Genomic DNA, 23,463 nt, shown 5'->3' with positions numbered 1-23,463 from the left:
AGAGACCCCGGAAAGACACGTTTTCAAAGGATGAGATCCCGTCGTGGACAAATTTAGTATTTCTAGCTTGTTTAGCATAAAAATTATGAATGAAAATTGTAGTTTGCCATTTATTTGTTCAATGATGTTTTCGTCTTGTTTTTTTTTTTATTGGAGCTTTTATATTGAGACCACCCTAAGTTAAAATTATGGATCCACGACTGTGGGCAGATAGAGCAATACTTATATACCGGGATTTTCCTGAATTTTCTACTTCAATTTAGCAGATAATTGCGCAAGAGTTTTACTCCAAATTGAGCAGATAGATGTATGGTCTGTCTCACGGTGGAATTGCCAATCGCCAAGACGAATTAGAAAATCCAATTCAAACTAGGCTATGTTTGAACAAAGGGACTATTAAAATGTAAGATATTGAGTTCACGTGAGTAAAGAATGGACCATAAAATGTATAGATGAGGTTAGCAATACGAAGGCGTGTGATTGAGATTTCAAAGGACACCTTTCAAGTAGGGTTTTGCAAGATCTCATATGCGTTTGTAATGTTCATGGAGGACATTGTTAAACCCGTCTGTGTATTTTTAAGGTCCATCTTTTACTTATTTGGACTCAATTTTTTGAAATTTGAAAATTCCTGAATCAAACATAGCATAAGAATTCTGGAGTTTTACGTCCATGAGGGTTAGGAGAACTCTCTTCACAGATACTTAGTAGACTACTAAGTCACAACCTGCCTGTAGTAGGACACAATATAGAATTGGGCTTTATGGCTGCACGCATTCAGCCGTATGATCGCCGGTTAGAGGTGTCAAATGGGCAGGCCGGCATGGGCAAGGTACGGGCATGACCCACTTAGATAGGTATGACCAGGCACAATTCATAAGAAGTGGTCAGGCCGGATTTAAAGATTTAGTCCAAATGGGTCGACTGGCACACGGCCCGCGACCCTGGCCATTATGAATAATCTCATTTATTCATTATTTTTCATTTACAAACATATGTTTTAAGGTTAGTAAGACTTTATGTTAGTGATATTTAGGTTAATAACGTGTTCAAAGAAGTTTCTTTAGATTTTAAAATAACTAAAAGTTTGTTTTGATGAACTCGTCCATTTTAGCGACCAGGCCTAGTACGACCCCCAGATCCTAATGGGCCAAGGCCACAAGCTGGATTGGGTCTAATGTTTTATTAAGTGGGTTGACCCAAGCACGATTTGTTTATTAAGTGAGCCATTTGACAACTCTGTCACTGATTAGGAGTTTTTATGCATTAATATTATTTAAGAAGAAGTACGATAACCATTTCATAATCTGGTTTTAGTTTTAGTTTTAGTTTTTATTAAAACTAAAAACTCATTTGATAACTAGTTTTAATTTTCAAAAATATGAAAACGGAAAACCAAGAATTGAAACCTAGTTTTTATGAGTTTTCAAATTTTGGCTTACATTTATCAATTTTTATTTGAAAACTAAAAGTGCAAATTTTGAAAATGAAATAGTTAAGCAAGTATATATGGAAAAAATCCCTTTAGCCTAAATTTCTTGTTATCACTAAACCTTAAAGGCTCATGAGAAAAGAGCAGAGAGAACGTGTTTTAATTTTGGAAAAGATATACATTTTTCAAACACTATGAACATAATGATAAAATCCAAAGAGGTGTCTGTGTGCGACATATTTAGGATATAATACAGTTCTGCCGTTCTAAACCAATTTAATTAACGTTAAAGACAATCAAACAATTTCTTAATCTAATCATATAAGGAGCATGCATGCCATGGAGGGAGGCAGTATGTCCCTAACCATGACATTTTCTCATTTTCCACTTCGAATATGTTAATTGAAGGAAATCTTATTATCATTACACAAAGAACGGATAATTATATTTATTTATTTGAGGTTAAAAGTGATTTCATTAATAATCAACCGTATGAACAAAGAGACTGGCATGCGAAAACGAAACTCTACAAGCCAACAATACAACGTTATGTAGAGAGAGTAACATAAATAGTGAAAAAAAAATATTGCATTTTTACATGTATCATTCGTGTAAACTGAAGTTACGTTGATCAAGTTGTTGTTTATATTCTTTTTTTCAATAATAAGAAATATCTCAAGTTCGAATCGTCAACCATACGAGTAAATAAGAAAAAAGAGTTTTGCTTCCTTGGGTTCACACTTCACACTCATTTTAGCTAGGATTCATTTCCTTTTGTAAAAACGAAAAGGAAAAAAAGGACTTATCGATACCGACGGCCGGTGGTGATTAATTTTGAATTGGATTACACTTGATGTGTTAATTTGTCCGACTCTTAACATGGTTTAGATAATATCACTGCTAGAGATAAAAGTAAGGACGTTCCTTAATGTTGATTAGTACTAATCCATTGACTGGGATGGGATAAACTAGATCGATGGCGATGTGAGCTTGTCTATTAAGCTCACTATATATGTCGTATACCAATTAGTTAACCAAATCACACGGAATGCTAGGTGACCTTAGTTTGTCCATTCCCGAATCATCTCCTACTGTGGCGTAGCTCAGTTTGTCAAAATCCTTGTATAACTTTTCTTTTCGAAGACCAAATAGTATACAGTCTAGTAATGTTTCTTCATTTATAAGTGAGAGTTCTTTTAGAGCCACATGAATGGTGACGACTATAGAAACTGAGAGGAAAATATCTTTCTGAAATATTACAATTTCATTACTTAACAAAATAATTACACGAGTATGGTATTTATAGTCATAACAACAATAACAACTAATAACCTCTCTAACTAACTTGTACACATAGCACATTACAAGTAGGTAATTAAAAACAGAATGTATGTCATGATTTGGCATCCTCATCTTTACACCCCCTCAAGCTGAGCTTGGAAGAAGTTGGAGTTCCAAGAGATAGCTTGGATTGAAGAAGAAGAAACCGGTTCTTGGTCAAAGATTTGGTGTGAATATCAGCAATTTGGTCCTCAGTACACACATTCCGAACTTGAAGCAGATTAGCAAGAACCAACTCTCGAATGTAATGATAATCTATCTCAACGTGCTTTGTTCGAGCATGAAAGACAGGATTGGAGGCAAGAGAGATAGCAGATATGTTATCACACCAGATTGTAGGTTTGGAAGATAAGGGAAAACCAAAATCTTGAAACACCTTACAGATCCATGTCAGTTCAACAGCAGCCAGAAATCGATATTCAGCTTCAGTGGAGGATCTAGCCACTGTAGGCTGCTTCTTAGCACTCCAGCTGATTAAGTTTGTGCCAAGATATACGCAAAAGCCGCTGGTGGAACGACGATCAAATAAACAACCAGCCCAATCGGCATCAGAAAATGCAGAAAGATTAAGAGAACTTTTCTGAAACCATAAACCATGATCAGAGGTGCCTTTGAGGAATCGGAGAATCCTTTTAGCAGCTTGCAGATGAAGATCAGTGGGAGTATGCATGAATTGGCATACTTGATTGACAGCAAAAGAGATATCAGGCCTAGTCCAAGTCAAATACTGTAAGGCACCAACCAGGGATCGGTATTCAGTGGGATTGGAGAGAGGAATGCCACTGTGATCCAGTTTAGTAGTGCCAAGAGGAGTACAACATGGCTTGGCACCGTCCATTTTGGTTTTCTGAAGCAAATCCAGAAGATATTTGCTTTGATGAAGAAATAATCCTTTTGATGAGCGTTGAACTTCCAAGCCCAAAAAATAGTGAAGATGACCTAAGTCCTTGACTGGAAACAGAGACCCAAGTTTCTGAATAAACTGCTGGCACACTGTCGGATCGGGACCACTGATCAAGATGTCATCCACATAAACCAATACTATAACTAGAACAGGATCTTTGATGACAAAAAGAGATGCATCAGAACAAGATTGAGTAAAACCAATGGACTTGAGAGCTTGAAAGAGTTTATCAAACCATGCCCGAGGAGCCTGTTTAAGGCCATATAGAGACTTGTTGAGTTTACACACATGATTTGGCAGATTAGAATCAGTAAAACCAAGAGGTTGTTGCATAAAATACCTAGTTAGTAACTGACTCATTCTGTGACCTTTCCGAATTCTCTTTTATAGAATAAAATATTGTTGTATCAAAAAACTTGTTTTCAAAGAGCATATTTATCACCATTACGTGGTGGTGTGCATAACATTAGCTATTCTTAGATACGTGTGATTTAATTTATGTGCTTACGATGGGTGCAGATAGATCTAAACCATGTGCGATAATCACCAAAAGCTCAGTATAACAAATAAACCAAGAATCATTCTTTATAGAATTTTTATCACAAATGGTCCTTGAAATTGACCCTCACCATTAAAATTGTAACATCCTACATCGCACAGGGGAGTGGATCCTGTAAGCCTTATATGTATATTCCCATCTCTATCTAGCACGAGGCCTTTTGGGAGCTCACTGGCTTCGGGTTCCATCGGAACTCCGAAGTTAAGCAAGTTAACCCGAGAGCAACCCCATGATGGGTGACCCACTGGGAAGTTCTCATGTGAGTTCCCAAAAACAAAACCGTGAGGGCATGGTCGGGGCCCAAGGCGGACAATATCGTACTACGGTGGAGTTGTGCCTGGGATGTGGTGGGGGCCCAGGCTGGGATGTGACAACGATGGTCCCTAAAATTGAAAATCAATCAATGTAGTCCTTGAAAATAGGTGTCGTAAATCAATGCAGTCATTTCGTCCAAGGTTCTAAAAAACGCTAGGCGCTAGTCGGGCGGCGAGCTACCGCCTAGCGCCTAGGCGGCTAGGCGGGATCTAGGCAGGCGCCTAGGCGAATTTAGGTAAATTTCTTGTATATCTTGTAATAAGTGCATATTGACACATAAAAAATTATACTTATATGAAATTCATGGATAAGATAATAAAATAATGATAAAATTAAAAAAGAGTATCCAACAAGTTCAAATTTTAAAAACACATTAAGCAAATATACCATATAACTTAAGACATTTTGAATGATTGGTAAGTTAAATTAATTAAATTCAGAGAGATAAAATATAATTCAAGACATTTTAAATAATTAGTATTTAGTTTTTAAACAATAAATATTTAAAAAAAAATCCACCTAGTGGGTTGGGTAGTTCATAAACATTTAAAAATAAAAAATTTGTTCATAAAAATCCACGTGTGAGGTTTGAGTCTTTGACATCTCCCCCCCCACCCCACTTTCTCACATCAGCCTTACTGCCTTAGGATTCCAAAAGCAAGAGCCCTTTTTATGCCTTGGAAAGCGGATCCATTATTTTTTTTTTGGGGTTTTCTTTTCCTCTTATTCCTTGGAAAGAGGAAAGTCATTAATGTTATGAATTTTTTTCCTTTTCCTCTTCTTCTTATTCTTTGATTACTCTGTTTTTCCATTTCCTCTTCTTCTGTTGCTTTGTAAATTTCCACAGCAGCCTCTCTCCCTTCTTTTCCGAGCTTATTCCTGCTTCCAGGGCGCTCACTCTCTCTCTCTCTCTCTCTCTCTCTCTTTTAGTCGCCAAATAGCCCAGCGTCTGCACAGACCTTGCTGATTTAAGAAACGATTTTGAGTTAATCACGGCAGAGCACCGCCGCCTAGCACCCAAGCACTGCCTAGGTGGCCGCCTCAACCGTTTTTTAGAACACTGATTCCGTCACAATTATGTTTAAAATTCTGTTAAGTGCTGATGTAGCACTTAAATGGGCCCCACAAGATTTACGCGTTTTTATTACAAATGATCTCTGAAATTGCCCCACACCGTCAAGATGGTCCTTAAAATTGAAAATCGATCAATGTAGTCTCTGAAAATAGGTGTTACAAATCAATATAGTCTTTCCGCTCCAATTATGTAAAAGAAATTATTATGTGCTGATATGAGTTAATAATTTAATAATTAATTAAAAAAAAATTGTCTAAATTTTTTTTGCACAATGGAATTTTTTTTTTCTTATAGTAGGGCCTACTCCAAACAGAGATCCCTTCCATAAACTCTCAAAGGCACAAGGCTTAACTAAGGCCTAAAAGGGGGTTTGGAAATATTTTCAACCAACAATAGATGTGCCTCAGTTAGAAACTTATTATCTCAAGGCAAATCTCGTCGTTCTCTACTACACCAGACCACCAGGAGAGCGCCTAACAAGCTCTTCAAGATTAAAGTTGCGAGGATGTTGATCACCTAAATGTTAACGGTGATCTCACAAAAGTCCTCACCAAATCAAGTCATGACCAAAAGTCGTCTCGATCCAAGTCCAATTCGGTGAAGGATGTCGAAGTGTGTAAATATGGGTGCATTGAGAATTTTATTTTATTATTTTATTTATTTATTTTTCTAGAGAATAGACAGCAAAGGCTACCATAGATGGAGGTAAAGGAATGTGGACTGGAATCGAAGGTGATTACGGGACTAGGTTTTTGGGTTGACAACCTTTTTATTAATTATTAAACTGTTAGACTTGTGTGACATATTTAATTAGACTTGTGTGACATATTTATGTGTCACATCAACACATAACAGAATTATTGATAGAATTGTGACATAATGACTACATTAATTTGAGACACTTACTTGTGGTACTACATTGGTCGATTTTCAATTTCAGGGACCATTTTGATGTCTCGGATCAATTTTAGAGACCATTTTGATATCGTGGGTCAATTTCAAGAACCATTTGTGATTAAAGGACTTATGGGGCCCATTTATGTGCCACATCAGCACCTACCAGAATTTTTAACATAACTGTGACTGAATGACCATATTGATTTGCAACACCTATTTTCAAGGATTGATCGATTTTCAATTTCAGAGATCATCTTGATGGTGAGAGTCAATTTTAGAGATAATTTGTGATTTAAAAAAATAAAAAATAAAATAAAAATAAAAACCCTTCTTTATAAGTGTAGTTGAAAGGCTGGTAAGACTGCTTCCTAAACACTGAAATTGGAATTCCAATTACTACAAGAAAAGGTCCATGTCTAAAGTAAAGAGTCGTAATTTAGAATATTCTAATTCTTACGGGAAAAGGTCAGAAGCATTTTAATGTTGGGATTAGGACGTATTTTTTGATTAATTCACAAAACCGATTTATTGGGATCCCATTATCTCCATGTTTGTGAACAAGCCGTCTTCTCACCAATAATCATGTTAAGACTTGCGGTGGAGCACCTGTTTGCATCCTTCTTGCCAGCTTCTGCCAGCTCCTATTCATCAACTTAAACATATGTTTACAAGTCACTAAATAAAATAAGACCAAACAAATTCCACTCAACTGATCACTATGATGGGATACAATACCAAACACTATTAGTAAGCTACTTTGTTATAATATTGGAGAATAATAATTTATGCACATCACCACGAAGTATACATATATTACTTATAGCTGATATATCACGTGATATCATAATAGCATGCTGCAAATTGATTTAAGTTAAAAGTATGTGTAGCAACATATTAATATCCAAACCCTAGATCCAAGATGGCAAAACCAAGACTTGGTGAGGTAAATTCGAAAGAATTTAGTATATTGCATCGACAAGTCAAGTGGTATATCGATTGTTGAAAGCGTATTCATACTCCATCACACTAAATTGTTATTACCATATACATTAGAATTAATGATTATGCTAAAGCATAATTTTTTATTTTTTATTTTTTAAAAAGAGGAATAACTGAAGGTAAGCCATGGTTATCCTCCCTTCTGGGTATAGAGAGGTTATGAGGAATTTCACCCTATCCGTTCAAGCAAAAGAATTGGTAATTTTCACAAGGAAAAAGATGGGACGAGAGTAGTCCTCTTCAAATGCCCCAGAACTTACGCGTTTTTCATTCCGATCCTCCATGCACGGAGTCAAAGGACGCGAAGAAGACAATAAGCTTTTGGAAGCCAAGGAATATTTTATTGTGTTAGTTGAAATGAGCATGTTAGTTGTTTTCCATTTGCAACTCAGCAACGGTGACATGATTAAAACTATAATATAATCTGTTAAAATAAGATTACACATTATAATACATTTTCTCCCACCCCAGTTATCCCACACAGGACGGCTAATCACACAGCTCACATATACGATACATGTGCCATACATTTGGTAAGAGTCTATTGTATGCAACAAAAGGTCCTCATCCAAATGGCCTGCACATGCTTTTTATCTATCCTATGCATATTAATCATAGTAACAATATTCATGGATACTTTTTGTAGTAAAATACAATTTCGAATATAGGGTTTTTTTTTTTAAATATAAAAAGATATATAGGTTATAAATATACACATTAATCAATCAACAATGGTCGTTTATCAAATTTAAACTCAAAATCTCATATAGCAAAGTAAAGATTGAATGTTATACGGCAACTAACTACAAGAAGAATATTGATTATGCAACATTTATTATATTGTAAACGACAACTCCAATTGATTATGCAAATTTGGTGCATTTGATGGCAATCTAAAGAGTTAAATACTATGTTGGTTCTTGTATTTTGCTCAATTTTTCATTTTGGTCTTTGTGTTTGGAGTTTTATGAATTTGAGTGATGTGTTTTTCTCATTAAATATTTTTTTTTAATTTTGTGAGTTATTGTGCTACACATACATAGGCACATGAACTCTAAAATTACTCAAAAATGATCAAACTGACTAACAGATATAAGCATAAGTACCAAATTGAAAATCACAACAAATCACAAGAATCAAAAAATTAATCTAAATAACCATAGAATGCATGTTAAATGAAATGGTGTGATTGCTGATAATGAAAGACTCATTTTTGTAAACCCACCCACCAAGCTTGTAGTTGTTGAAAAGGGCAAAACGACCGAATCCAGACTGTTAAAAGCTGAGCTCTGCACTATTATATTACTAAGAAAACTAATACACCAGAAAATGCGGTAGAAAGAGACGTATTACTAACCCTCATCAGCAACCAAAAACATGTGATTTTCAAACCATTTCCCCCATCGTCATACAATCTTAAAGCTCACAAACCATGTTTACATCAATGATGATTTTAGGGCCTTGTCGGTGATTCAGGAATAATTACACGCATATATTGTCTTAACTTAAATACATACACAATTTGATAAGTGGAGCTTCATTATAACAGAACTCGGTGCAATTGAAAGTATAATCATTTAATATAAGCGGTAATATATTTAGTGAAATTTCCGACATAAAAATTGCAATCTTCAATAATTTACAGTCCAAACTAAATTAGTGATATAACCCTGATCACGACACACGTCGAAACGAAACAAAACCGTGTTTGGTGGTTCGACCCGTAAATGATCCTTGAAGAAAGTTCAAACAATTAGAAATAGTGTAAATGGCTGACCAGCTAATCACACCTCTACCCTCGCTGGCTTAACAAAATTTAGGTATTTGTAAAGTTAGATATATACATATATATATATATATATACACATACATATATATATATATATATATCTATATTTAATAAAAACGCAATGTGATTGTGCGTGTATAAATATAATTTAACCATTGAAGGAATCTCAAATTAGCATTATTGAATTTGTAACGCTGTCCCTCAGCAGCAGCAGACCCAAGTTGGGTAAATAACCCAACATGTATGAGCATAAACGATTATGGGTAAATAACTCAACGGGTAAACGGTTATACTGGTATGAGCATAAACGGTTATAGATAAATAACCGCGGTTACTCGTCCGCCATAACCGTTGCCCATCCCTACACCCAACCCCCCCCCCCCCAAAAAACCTCATCTCCAACCTTTTTATATTCTCCTCTCCTTTTGAAACCCCTACACATCTCTGAAACTCCCCCTCTCTCTCGCTCACTCATCAAATTCTCTCTCTCTTTCTCTCTCTCTCTCTCTCTCTCTCTCAAAATGAAGATGGATTTTGCAGGGTTCCAAGTTTTGATGGTTTTGTGTCTGTTGGCCACATCATGCATAGCCCAAGCCCCAGGAGCTGCACCCACAGCCTCACCCCCAACCGCAAAGTCGCCAACCGCCACCCCACCAACCGCCACACCGCCATCAGCCGTACCAGTTCCATCACCCAGCAAAACACCAACCGCGTCACCAACTCCATCACCAGTGACAGCACCAACCCCAAGTGCCTCCCCACCAGCTTCCACACCAGCTTCCACCCCAGCTTCCACTCCAGCAGCTAAGTCTCCATCATCGTCAGCTGCTCCCTCAGGCTCAAGCCCGAACTCCCCACCGGCTGACGCTCTTCCTCCAAGTGGCACCTCCGCCATCAGCCGCGTTGCTATTGCTGGAACTGCTCTTGCTGGAGTTTTCTTCGCGGTTGTGTTGGCTTAGATTCATGGGATTTGCTCTTTCGGGTTTTCCTATTGGTCCACGTGGAGACTCACATCGGCTCTTAGATCTGGGTTTTGATGGACGGTCGAGATCTAGTAATTTCTTTTTATTTTGTTACTTATTTTCGTTAATGTTTTTTGTATTTTTGTTTAACTCCGTGTTTTCATGCCATATGGTGATTATTGGTTTGGCAGTATGGTGGATTTGGACGGTCGTGATGTGATTAATTATGGTGATTCATTGTTTTAGAGTTGACATGTGCACCCATTTGTAGATGAGTCGTTGGATGTACATCTGTCCGATCATAGTTTAATAAAACACTTTGTCATTCTTTTTCTTATGGATCTTCAACTTTTCAAGTTTTCATACTTAATTTTCTCTCTAACTTTGTGGGTGTGACTCTAAATCTCGCGATTTTACGTGCACCGAGATATTAATGGATCGATGAAGGTGACAAAGATATAATTTATTTTATTAAATCTCACTTATTTATTTTACGTTGCATTATATTACCATGTAGTATTTGTAAGTTTCTATAATATTTTTGTCAAATTTATCACATTTCCAAAATAAGTGATTGCAGAATAAATTGAGCCTTTATTTTCTAGGGTTGGGTGGCTCTGCCTTTTGACAAAGTCTACATGATTTGTTCTTTATTTCCATGCCAAAAAGATGGAATCCAAGTCCTTAGGTTTGCTCTGTATGCTTCCATTCCATTTCTTGACGTTGACCCAATGGTTTAAAAAATCTTCATCGTAAGCGAAGGTGCACCATCGAACTTTCTTTTGAGTGATTCCACGAAACTTCATACATGTGTAATGCATTTGGATCAAAAGTAAAAATGGAATCAAGTAATCTTTTTGGAATCCGGATCTTCGCCGAATCCTCTTTGTGAGTATTCTGGAGATCCGCGAATTATATCTGTTCATTGTACATCATGCAGTCAGAAATCATTTTAAATATTTTTATTTAAAATTAAATACAAACAGTACATGACAAAAACTGACCGCACGATGTACAATGAACGGATATGATTTATGGATCTCTAGGATCCTCACCAAAAGAATCCAAAGAGAATCCTGTTGGATCTTTTTGAAAGAGATTTGAACTTTATATATATAATGTAACATTTTCTAGTTTAAAATGACTAAAATTAGATTGTCATATAAAACTCCATGCATTTTCTTCCTTTTTTTTTGTGTGCAAATTACAAGTAACAAATTCAAATGTTTATATCGTGTTGATAATCGGAGAAGTTAATTTTCACACATCATTTTTAGTCTCTCTCAAAAGCTCTTCTTTATCATCGTCTATTAAATAGAATAAATCAAACAAAACTAAAAGGACAAAAAGACAAAATTATGTTTGTTTGTTTCTCTAGTTGGATCTCAACTACATATAATAACCAATGTTCGAAATAGTGGTCTAGGCAACCACCTAGCAACTAGGCTGCTAGGTGCCACTACAACGAATCCAAAATCGTCCATTAAATTGGTAAGGCCATTAGGCGGTGCCTAGGCTAGGCAGCCATTTGGGCAGGCTAGTCGGCCTCGTCGGAGCCTCGAGAATGTTCTACCTTTTGCTCCGATCTGACGGGAAGAGAGAGAGAGAGAGAGCACTAGCAATTTGCAATTGTAGAGGGAAAAGACGGGGTAACAGGGACTGGAGAAATTGCACAGAAAAAGGGGGTTTACGACGCTCAACGTAGTTAGGGTTTCTTAAACACAATTTTTTTTTAAAAAAAATTAATGAGAAAACAAAGCACAACAAAAACAAATGGACCTAGGATGTGTTACTAACCAACAGAAAGAGCCATAAAATTACACATATATTCATATTTAATAGATTCATTAAAATAAGGGAAATTTTATTTACACCCACTAATCCTCTTTTCACATCCAACTTAAAAATTTTGTCCTGCAAACTTATCTTATTACCCTCAAATACAAAATTGACAAACTTTAAAAAAAAAAGAACACAAACACCCACCCAACCACCTACTGTGGTGGTAATCAGATTTGATTCCGATTGTCATTACAAAAATTTTCATCGCTGACCTACTCTTTATCTCATCAATGTTCAATTCTTCGTGCTTATCTCTATGGTGGTGGTGACAAGGTCGTGATATCGCTGGAACCAACAGTCGGAGATCTTGTCATGGAGATTGTGCGAGTCGTCGTCCGACCTTGCCTTCAGTCGAGTCATCGTTGTTTGACCTTCAAAGGCGAGGGTTTGAGCAGCGACTATGATTTGAAGGTCACAGCTGCACGTTGCAACCTAGGTGAGCAGTAGCTGCAATTTGGAAGAAGGGGCATGATTTGGTCTGCAAGGGGGTGTCGATTGGACTGTTGTTGAAGCTTTTGCAGGTCGCAGAAGCTCGAAAAAGAGGAAGGGTGCGAGTTGCAGAAGACCTTCGTGTGTGGCTGACTTGGGTGACATTTGTTATCTGCAAGCTTCAAGGGTCTGGGCAGCAGGGCCTTGCGGATTGCAGAATTTCTGGGCAATCCGTTCTGCTCTACCCTATGTTAATCCCTCTTTTCGATTTCTGGAAATCCACCCAACCTCCAAATGGGGCTCTCAGGGCCACTTCGACACACCCATTCGATAGTTGATAATATCTTTCTATACCCATTTTTCATTAGGACATAATTGGAATATAAAATTAAAAACAATATTAATGGGTGTAGAGATAAGTTAACTGGGTCCAAATAAAATTTCCCTTAAAATAAATATAAACCACTTAAGTTTCTAAGTAAGTCTTCGCCGCCAACTACCGCCTAGCGATTTTTAGAACATCGACGGTAACAATAACCTTGGATTTGGGCTCACACATTTTGGAAAAGGCTAACGGATTTTGGGCTACCACACTGATTTTGTTGATTCATGAGGCCCTTGAACATGATGACAAAGTTTTCTTTATGTTGGGCCTTGGGCCTCTTCTAAAAAAATAGTAATGATTCAAGATGAAACATATACTATATCTACGCTATATATTAAAGCGACTAGTCACTAACTAGATTCTTTGTAATGACTTATATAAAGTATATATCAACTCAGTAGTCTACCAATGTGGGACTCAATACACATGTATATATATGGTAATCTGTTTGTCAATTATAATTATAATTAAGGCCTGCTTTATATGAACCCATTGCACATCATCATCAAATCCTATATATATGTATATATGGTAATCTGTTTGTCAAATATATTCAACCAAATATAAAAGTGAAAGTAAATGTTTGTCACAATATCTGGCTTGGCACTCACATTAGATTGAAAAGCAACATTCTTCCCTGGCCGATTGTTGATGAAAAAGTGTTGAGCTCTCACTGCAATTTCCTAGTGGAAAAGGTAGTCTCCCTCCCGCAAGACTGGACGATGATGACAAAATGCAATAGCTGAAAAGGTTGGTATTACTTCTATCCTACACTCTTTTGAATCTGATTTTTATTATCTTGATATTCTCAATGAATCAACAAAATTACAGAAGTTAGTTGTTTTCTTTCTTGAAAAATGATTTATGCAAACTTTTTTTTTTATATATATATTCTGTTCATTATGTTTATATATGCTCATTGATCTCCTTTGCTTTAATCAATCCACACGCTAGAAATAAACTGATTTATGCAAACTTTATTTTTTATTTTTTTTATTTTATATATTCTGTTCATTATGTTTATATATGCTCATTGATCTCCTTTGCTTTAATCAATCCACACGCTAGAAATAAACTAGAGTGTGTATGAAGAGAAAAATGTTGTGTGAAGATTAATTAAATAGAAAAGAAGTAATGTTCTCCAATCTTATTTATGCTGTTAGACTGCAATACTAGTGTCCTAATTCCCAAATAATAGATATGCCCAAAATTAATATGATCAATTTCAATGGTCCTGATTAACATGAATACATGCACCTTGTATTGTTAAGGGATTTTTGATATAGGCGCATCAATTTTGAATTTTCTAGATCAAATATCCATGCCTTTTAATGATTTGATTAAATTTTTTTTTTGTCATAGTTTTGATGCTATATGCACATTATATTGTAAAAAATTTCCTATAATCTAGCCTTTTGATTACACTCTCCTCGGTTAGAGATAATTGTTAAAAAAAAAGTTGGTTAGATTCAATTTATTTTCACAATAATGATACAATTTAGCAATAATTATCTACAATTTAAGATATTTTCTTTCAAAAATAGTTTAAAATATTTTTAAATCCCCCAAAATCAAATTTACGGATATAAGTTTTTCTTTTAGTATGTTAAGATAGAACATGATTGAGAATAATGTAAACATACCAATACACAATGAGTACAAAATAAAACGTACCAAAATAAAAATAATGTACCAATATTAACAATATGTATCAAATTAAACATACCAAAATTGCAAATAAACATACCAATTAATGATTTTTGTAAATTTAAACATACATGCAGATGATATATACGTAGTGTATTGTACCTAATAATAATTCGTCAACAACTATACTTAAAAAACAGCAATATATATATATACATATATATATATAATTTCACAAAAAAATTGAAAAAATTACATGGAGCTTTTATGTTGATCACCAACTATTTGAAAAAGAAAAAACCATTTGGAAAAAGAAATAATATTAAATGTTTGCATAACAAAAAAAGAAAAAAAAGAAACTGTGATTGAAAAAACATATTTGGAAGAAGAGAAAATATAGTTTAATTACTAATATCTCCACTAAATTAGGAAAAGTACATCATGCAGATAAAAGGATAAATTCAAAAATTATTTTAATTTTAAAAAATAGAGGTGACTATTTGTCAAAGCACTTTAATCAAATTTTAAAAAGTCACATATGTTTAATCTAAATGATATAGAAAAAGTGCAGAGTATTCTAATTATTCTTTAAGGGTAATGCTAGGTAGACCAATTTTTTTTGAATCAAATTGCAAACCAAATGATGTGTCACCACTAAGAAATAAGCACATTAATCAACACATACGTAATAGAGTCATCAACAACCACTCTTTTGGTTTACAAAACTTGATTAAAAAATTGGGTCATCCTAACATTATCCATTCTTAAACAGCAAAACATTGAGGTGCACAAAAGCCACTTTAGAGTGCATGCATATATGGGTAATGCTAGATAAACTAAATTTCACTACTACAAGAGGGGCTATATATTAAATGACGTGTTACCAATAAGAAATAAGTATGTTAATCAATGCTTAAGTAAGGTTAATGCTAAAGAGACTAAATTTGTTGACTAAATTTGCAACCTAAATGATGTGTTACCAATAAAAAAAATAGGGAGCTTTAATGAAAAGGGCTTGAGCCAACAAATATTTAACCAAAAACCATCTCAAAATGTTATGTAACTAAAATGGCTCAAAGTTTAATAAAAAATCATCCAAAACTATTGTCGATGGGTCAAACTAACAAGCCCAACCCACTACAAATCTACACTTCCGTAAATACCCCTAAATGATTTGATATTGTCTTGACTCTTCACCAACCTCAACCCAGCACGAAACCGCCATAATAACTCCCTGTCTTCCTATCATATCGAATTCCCCTCATTTCAAAAACAACCAAATCAAAGTTGAAAAAGGAAGCATTCATCGGAACAAAGCCGTCGAAACAAGTTCAAAGAAGTTTAATGGCATAAACCAGTGAAAAAGTGTCTGAAATAAAAAAAAACCAAAACATAAAACTATTTCTAGATAACCCAAAACATAATACTATTTCTGGAAAAAAAAATTATATACAATGTTTGTTTACAAAAACAAACACTGTATTTGGAAGAAAAAGAACTAAAATACAGAAATAGTGACTTCAATTCCAGAAACAATGACTAAAATTCCAAAAACAATGACTTAGATTCTAGAAATAGTGACTTAGTTCTAGAAATAATCTATGTTTTAACCTTTGACTGTTTCTTTTCTTTCATGCATCAATTGATTATATTTAAGAAACATGGTGCTTATTTTGCTTTGAATCCAAATACAGTGAATTTCACTATTTCTTTTCTAGCTTACATTTAAGAAACAGTGTGTCTATTTCACTTAGATCTAGAAACAATGACTTAGATTTCAGAAACAGTAACTTAGATTCCAAAAACAGTGATTTAGATTCCAGAAATAGTGTTACTTAAAATCCAGAAACAGTTTATTTTTACAGTCCAGAAATAGTGACCCATCGTTATTATTGAATAGCATGCAGATCTCAAATTTATTTTCTGGAGAAACAAATGATGAACTCCACTGACGATGAAAAATTGAAAAACAGTACCTTGAATACACTATGAATAATAACAACGATCACATTTCAACGAAATAATACAATTATAAATTAAATAGCATGCATATCTATATTTTTGTTTCAAAGAAAAAGAAGAAGGTCTGCAAAACAACAATGAACTCCATTAACGACGAAAATTTGGAACTCAGCCTAAAAAGTTAGGGGTAAAATCGACAAATCATAATTTATAGTTGGGTCATTTTTAGTTGGACTACTTTAATATGGGTTTTGTACTAATCGTTAAACAAAACTTATAACATGGTTTTTTTTTATTAAAACTAAAATTTTTCAAGTCTTTTTAATTAGTTTTCCTTAAAAAAATAAGTAAATTAATCAATACTTATGTAAAAATTTAATCATCAACTTCCATATCATTTAGTTTATAAAAGTGTCCCGAGCATTACGCTGCATGTATATATATCATTGGATCACTGCAATATAAAAACGAAAGATGATTGGATGTATATCGAATATTTCTTCTGTTTAATTAATCTACTTTAACAACATGGATAATGATAGGGAAACCAAATTTTTTGAACCAAATTGCAAACCAAGCACGTTAATCAACATTAAATTAATAATCCAATCATCTACAACTATATCATTGAGTTTGCAAATTTGATTTAAAATTTTTGATTAACTAGCATTACCCTAACAGCATATATTCAAGCTGACGATGGCTTTTCTAATTTTCTTCGTACCCTATACAAAATTACAAATTACTTTTCGTAAGCAATGACCATGTGTGTTTTGAAAGTATTGTCTTTTCGTAGCGTTGCACCTCTGAATGTAAATTAATCATCCGATCGTCCCAGCCCCACATACAGGTACGTTCACAGTCTTCATTGACGTGTGAGGAGGGTAACCTCTTCCTGCCTGTTAAATCAGAATTTTTTTGGTGTGACTTGTAAATCGAAGTCCACCTTATTTTCAGTCTGAATCATATCGTGAAATTACAAACACCACACGAGGCGGCCGAAGTCGTCACGCCACACATTTTTGTCTACACAAAATAATAAAATATAAAACTTGAAGCACAAACGTGGTTCACTGCTTCAACGCCGCTCAACAGCTTGTAATTATTTAGAGAGAACAAAATACAATTGCTCCCCTTCATATGTAAGAAGCCAAACTCTCTCTCCGACTCACAATTGTATTGTATGCCCTCTCTCTCTCTCTCTCTCTCTCTCTCTCTCTCTCTCTCCATTGCAGTCCATAAAATTAGAGACAAGTGTTGCAAAAGAACCAGAGAAAGGAAGTGATTAAGAAAGACTAGCAGTTGCAGAATGGCAAGTAACAGTGCACTAGTGGAGGCAGAGGTTCCATTGTTGGATGATTTAGCTTCAACCGTCCGATTGAAACGTGAACATAATGATGATGAAAATCAAGCTACTACTCTTGTAAGGAGATCTTGGATTGAATCAAAGAAGCTGTGGCACATAGTTGGTCCCGCAATCTTTAGCCGTGTAGCCTCGTATTCCATGTTGGTCATCACCCAAGCCTTCGCCGGCCACCTCGGCGACCTCGAGCTTGCTGCCATCTCAATTGCTAATAATGTCATTGTTGGTTTCGATTTTGGGCTCTTGGTACTTTTCTCAACACCAATCACTTATTTGCTTCTTATTTATTTTCATAATCTCTGATCCGCTTTAAGTATCTGGCATGCTGTGTTATCAGATCCAAATGCGATTTCACGTGATCATTAACTTTGTTGTGGATGTTTTTTTTTAACCAGTTAGGGATGGCAAGTGCTTTAGAAACACTATGCGGGCAAGCTTATGGAGCAAAGAAGTACTACATGCTTGGAGTGTACATGCAAAGATCATGGATTGTTTTGTTTCTGTGCTGTATTCTTCTTCTACCAATCTATCTCTTTGCCTCTCCATTTTTGAAGCTTTTAGGGCAACCCGCAGAAGTTGCAGAGTTATCTGGGGTTGTGTCCATGGTCATGATTCCTCTTCACTTCAGCTTTGCGTTTCAGTTTCCATTGCAGAGGTTCCTACAGAGCCAGCTCAAAACAGCAGTGATTGCATGGGTTTCTCTGGTTAGCCTTGCGGTGCATGTGTTTGTGAGTTGGCTTTTTGTGTACAGACTTCAGTTTGGAGTGATTGGCACTGCAATTACCATAAACTTTTCTTGGTGGGTTTTGGTTTTTGGTCTTCTGGGTTACACTCTCTTTGGTGGCTGCCCCTTGACTTGGGCTGGTTTCTCCACTGAAGCATTTTCTGGCCTTTGGGAATTCACTAAACTCTCTGCTGCTTCTGGAGTCATGCTTTGGTACCCCTCTCTCTCTCTCTCTCTCTAAAAGACCAATTTACATGAAATCGGTTCATTATTACTATGACGTCCGTCCTAGTTCAATAATACAACGTCGTATGCAGAGAAACTTACATATGAAATTGTATTATTGAGTCGGGAGTCGGAGCACCACAGTGAAAGTGAATCAATTCATGTACACCTTCTCCTTTCTGATACTGTTTGGTTTTCCATGTCGATTAATCTACCAATTTACCTAAACATTTTTAACTTGTAATTGAAATTGCAGCCTGGAGAATTGGTATTATAGAATACTAATTCTGATGACAGGGAATCTACAGAACGCAGAGATTGCTGTGGATGCTTTGTCTATATGGTAACCATAGAATTACATAAATAAATTTGTATATTGAATTTTTTTTTTCTTTTCTCTATGTCCATATTTCTTTGTTCTACAAAACGATAATGTGCCCTATCACTGTCAAATTATAAATTGTGTTTGAAGAGTTTGGTTGGACTCAACAAGATCTACGTACACAAGTGAACTCTGTCCTCTTGAAATAGAATAAGAATATTATTATCATAATATGCAGTTGTCTAATGTTAATTTGTCTTTTTTTTGTTTGGCAGCATGACGATAAATGGGTGGGAGTTGATGATTCCTCTGGCCTTCTTTGCAGGAACTGGGTAACACCTCTTATATTTTCTCTTATGCTTTCTTCTATATTATCATGAAATGAATACTACGTGGAGCTCACCGTAATAGACCAAAGCTTGGAGAAAATTTTCATTGTGATCAGAATATGAGTGGTACATCACGTGTTTTTATATAAGTGGTAAGAAATTTTATTTTTCAAGTTATAAACTTTTTAACACACATATCCCACAATTTGTATAGTGACACGTGATATACCACCCCGTGTACCAGTTGCACTGAAAAATCTCTCCAAACTTGACTTCCTAAACCAATTAGAGCCTTTTAAAGAGAATTTCTAAATTTTTGTTTTACTTGATAAATCTGCGTTAATTAATTCAGAAACATCTCGGTGATTATCCTTTGTATTACAATAATATAATTTCAGTTATAATTAGTGTAGAATTTCTATCTAAATAAGGATTGATATAACTCTATGTATTGTAATACTTTGTATAAATCAACAGAACGAGTCTTATTTCTACAAAAATAGCAAGCAATCAATGTCAAAAAACTATTTTAGCCTCAATTTAACTTTTTATCTCTAACAACAATCTCTATTAACATACTTTAAATCTTTTGTTATTAACAATTCAAACCCAAGTCACTCAATTTAGCTTTTCATCTCTATCAACTTTCTCTATCTTAACAAAATTATTATACTCAATTTTTCCTATTTGGTTCAGTAGTGATGGGTGATACAAGTTATAACTAATTTTTTTCTTGCTTCAATGTAAGTGACTGAAATGTTTGAACTTGTTGGGGGGGGGGGGGGGTTTAGAGGTTGTAGTGGGTCATATGTTCTCTTCTTTTTCATTCAAGGAACTGACACTTTTCTGTTTATTTTTCGCTAGTTATTGAATGAATCAAAGAAGGAAAATAGGATGAAAAAAAAAAAAATCATTTCGAAATTATAAAATTGGAAATTAGTTGTGGAACCCACACCACTTCGAACTTTAACGATTTGAACTGTTGATTTTTTAAGTTGCACCTTATAGATCATCTTTGCAAAAGATTAGTCAAATTGAAAATATTTGAGGCATCTAATTGAGTTCTTAGAAATTAACGAACACTTTGTTCTAAGAAAACATCGAAATTTCATCGTGATAGTTAAATATGCAAATAGTTTCGGATTGAATTGAATTTTTTCAAAGATGATCTACGAATTAAAATTATAAAATAAACAGTTCGTATTGTTAAAGTTTGATGTGAAGTGGGTTCATAACTAAATTTAATTTTAATTTTGAAAAAAAGCAAAGATCCATTCCCTTAAAGAATATATATATATGTTTTTATGCCAACTAGTTCTTTGTTTTTATTTTATAGCTATACGTAGAAGACGCGAGATAACTATGCTTTATAATTTGTTTCTTGTTTATTAATTTAGTCCAAGAAGAGTATAATTTTGATTGAGATAGAGATTGATGATTTAATTTAAAAATTCGCAGTTTAGTGTATTTGTATTAGAAAAACATTTGAATATAAGTCTGAAATGATGTAACATTGACAATCATTAATAAGTGGAGTGGATAGATCCGAGTGCAATGAATTAATCAATATAAAATACGTCAAAAGACGGACGTCCTTGTACAAAATTCTAGGCAACCTTTGTTGAATGTCTGGCTGTCTACTACGACTTGTCTTTTCTATTATCTGGAATGATGGTTTTTATCATCTTTGTTACTCAACCTGTAAAATGATGTTACACGAGCTTAAGCTTTTGAAGTTTAATAGGGGTACAATGATGTGGATGGGGTCCAAAAATTAATCAAAGTCTCCAAACTTTCGGAGGAAAATGGATGGGAAAGTAAAAGGGTAAAACAACTTTGATTAGTTCGATTACCTGTACATGGTCCGATGGATTATATTGGCCAGCCGCCCATCATCAGTATAGTCATCCCTCCAAAATATGTTGTCAGCAACCGACAGACCTCAATCATTTGTTTCATTTGGGATACAGTACTGCTCATGATCATCGTATGTGCTTGGTTTTTTCTGCGGGCTTTTCCCATGGATAAGTATCATCAATGGATCGAGTCGGAACAAATGCGATTTCAAATGCAACTTCTATGATGTTTCTGTGTGCTCCTGTCTCTTTTCTGTTTATAATATTATCGGATCCAATCCAAAACAGTGACGATTAGGGTTTAGTATTTAGTAATACTAATAAGAGCTGATTTTCACTCTTTTTAGCTTCTCACAAACCTTTTTGTTTTATGCCGTTATATTGAATAAATCAAATGAAAACAACAACATGATTAAACAGGAGCTGTGTGAGAAATTAAAAAAAAAAAAAGGGTGTGTTTATTCAATTTCAGTTGCTAATGCGTTTTGTTATTGTAATGGACAGAGTTAGGGTTGCAAATGAGCTTGGAGCTGGGAATGCGAAGGGAGCCAAGTTTGCGACAACAGTGGCTGTTGTGACATCTGTTATAATGGGCCTCTTCTTTTGGCTCTTGATTATGATGTTCCACAACGAGGTCGGCTACATATTTACAAATAGTGAACCTGTTCTTACTGAAGTTAGCAAACTATCCCTTCTGCTAGCCTTCACAATTTTGCTCAACAGTGTTCAACCAGTTCTCTCTGGTAATCCCTTCTCTAATTAACTTCTAACGAAATAGCTATCAAATGGTCCATTAACTAGTTAGTGTTTATTTTGTTTTGATTAACAGGTGTGGCCGTGGGATCTGGGTGGCAATCTTATGTGGCATACGTAAACTTGGGTTGCTATTATCTGATTGGGGTGCCACTTGGGTTTTTAATGGGATGGTTCTTCCACCAAGGAGTGATGGTACGTAGTTTTATCACTCAATTTTACTGTGTAAAAGAAATTGGATTCACCACTTCATATGCAGATTCTCTCTTGCAACCAAGACATAGTTTTAGTGACGTTACTTATTTAATAGATGTTTCACATGTTCAAAAAGTGCATCACTCGTTTAATATGTACTTGTTACATGATGTCTTTGATTGCAACAGAGTTTCTCCACTACCCGTCAAATATATACTTATCACAAGTACACGTGATAATCTTTCTCCCCACACCATTCTCTATGATTGCTTCCCAGTTACTACAATATGTACCTCTCATTTTTGCATCTGTTTCTGGACTGACACTTGATTACAAATGGACGTGATTAGGGAATTTGGGCTGGAATGATCTTTGGTGGGACAGCAGTTCAAACCTTGATATTGGCCATTATCACAATTCGATGCGACTGGGAAAAAGAGGTACAGATTATGGAATTCCCGAACTGTCACTTCTTGTGGTTTTGATTTTGTGCCTTCTATACTTTTCCATACATGGTGATCATTATATTTCTGTGTTGGGATATATTTGCAGGCAGAGAAAGCAAGCATGCATGTATTGAGGTGGGCGGACAAGAACTAATAATATTAACAATGTCGATCGGATTTGCAGACGATGTTTTACGATTACATTGTGTCAATATAAACAAGACAAATCTGTGTAGATTGTATGGAAAGGAATAGAAGACAGAAATTATTTTCTGCAGAACTAAGATTTGGTAGGTGAATTTACATTGGAAAAATGCTTTAATATCAAGCGGCTAACCTGAACTTCTTAGCCAGGCTTATCTGAAACAGTTTACATTCGGCTTTGACAAGCTATATGGAGTGAGTGGAGAACATTTAATGTTCGATCTCCTTCATAATACAATGGTTTGTATCCCGAACCAAAAAAACTGAAACGAATTGTTTCGGGACGGAATTTTGAAAACCAAAACTGAACCAAATTTTTGGTTTTCTCGAAATTTGCTAATACCAATAATTTTTCAAATTTTCGATCCGGTTCGGGAATGGACCTGAGGACCACTTTTTTATTTAATTTGGATTTTGGGCTGAATTTGGTCAGCCCAATTTTTTTATGTTTCTGGAAGTGTAACTTGTGTAACTAAAATTGTCCAATTCATACCAATTGATTGTACAA

At 35.0% G+C, this 23,463-nt stretch overlaps 3 protein-coding genes across 3 annotated transcripts; 2 read left to right on the top strand and 1 right to left on the bottom strand.

Annotated features, from left to right (window-relative positions):
• Positions 1-2,825: 2,825 nt before the first annotated feature.
• On the bottom strand, positions 2,826-4,037 carry LOC108169975 (uncharacterized mitochondrial protein AtMg00810-like). Its single transcript, XM_017324375.2, has one exon. The coding sequence runs from the start codon at positions 4,035-4,037 to the stop codon at positions 2,826-2,828; it is 1,212 nt and encodes a 403-aa protein (XP_017179864.2).
• A 5,460-nt stretch (positions 4,038-9,497) lies between these two features.
• On the top strand, positions 9,498-10,606 carry LOC103446003 (classical arabinogalactan protein 4-like). Its single transcript, XM_029107624.2, has one exon. It carries the CDS (start codon positions 9,833-9,835, stop codon positions 10,268-10,270), a length of 438 nt encoding a protein of 145 aa, XP_028963457.1. The 5' UTR covers positions 9,498-9,832; the 3' UTR covers positions 10,271-10,606.
• A 6,991-nt stretch (positions 10,607-17,597) lies between these two features.
• LOC103446099 (protein DETOXIFICATION 27-like) lies at positions 17,598-23,117 on the top strand. The gene is made up of 8 exons (XM_008385198.4): positions 17,598-18,147; positions 18,297-18,838; positions 19,107-19,193; positions 19,448-19,504; positions 21,862-22,100; positions 22,187-22,305; positions 22,656-22,745; positions 22,858-23,117. Exons 1-8 carry the CDS (start codon positions 17,848-17,850, stop codon positions 22,903-22,905), a joined length of 1,482 nt encoding a protein of 493 aa, XP_008383420.3. The 5' UTR covers positions 17,598-17,847; the 3' UTR covers positions 22,906-23,117.
• The last annotated feature ends 346 nt before the right edge of the window (positions 23,118-23,463 follow it).

This window comes from Malus domestica, chromosome 01 (assembly GCF_042453785.1).
Source record: "Malus domestica chromosome 01, GDT2T_hap1".
Classification (NCBI taxonomy): domain Eukaryota; kingdom Viridiplantae; phylum Streptophyta; class Magnoliopsida; order Rosales; family Rosaceae; genus Malus; species Malus domestica.
The sequence above is the reverse complement of the archived record's forward strand: the minus strand, read 5'-3'. Positions and strand labels throughout refer to the sequence as shown.

Bases quoted from the DNA above. Each gene is read 5' to 3' on its own strand.
- LOC103446099 (XM_008385198.4), top strand. From the start codon at position 17,848: ATGGCAAGTAACAGTGCACTAGTGGAGGCAGAGGTTCCATTGTTGGAT. The intron at 18,839-19,106 runs GTACCCCTCTCT...TTGAAATTGCAG, and splicing joins GCTTCTGGAGTCATGCTTTG to CCTGGAGAATTGGTATTATA. The intron at 22,746-22,857 runs GTACAGATTATG...ATATATTTGCAG, and splicing joins GATGCGACTGGGAAAAAGAG to GCAGAGAAAGCAAGCATGCA.
- LOC108169975 (XM_017324375.2), bottom strand. From the start codon at position 4,037: ATGAGTCAGTTACTAACTAGGTATTTTATGCAACAACCTCTTGGTTTT.
- LOC103446003 (XM_029107624.2), top strand. From the start codon at position 9,833: ATGAAGATGGATTTTGCAGGGTTCCAAGTTTTGATGGTTTTGTGTCTG.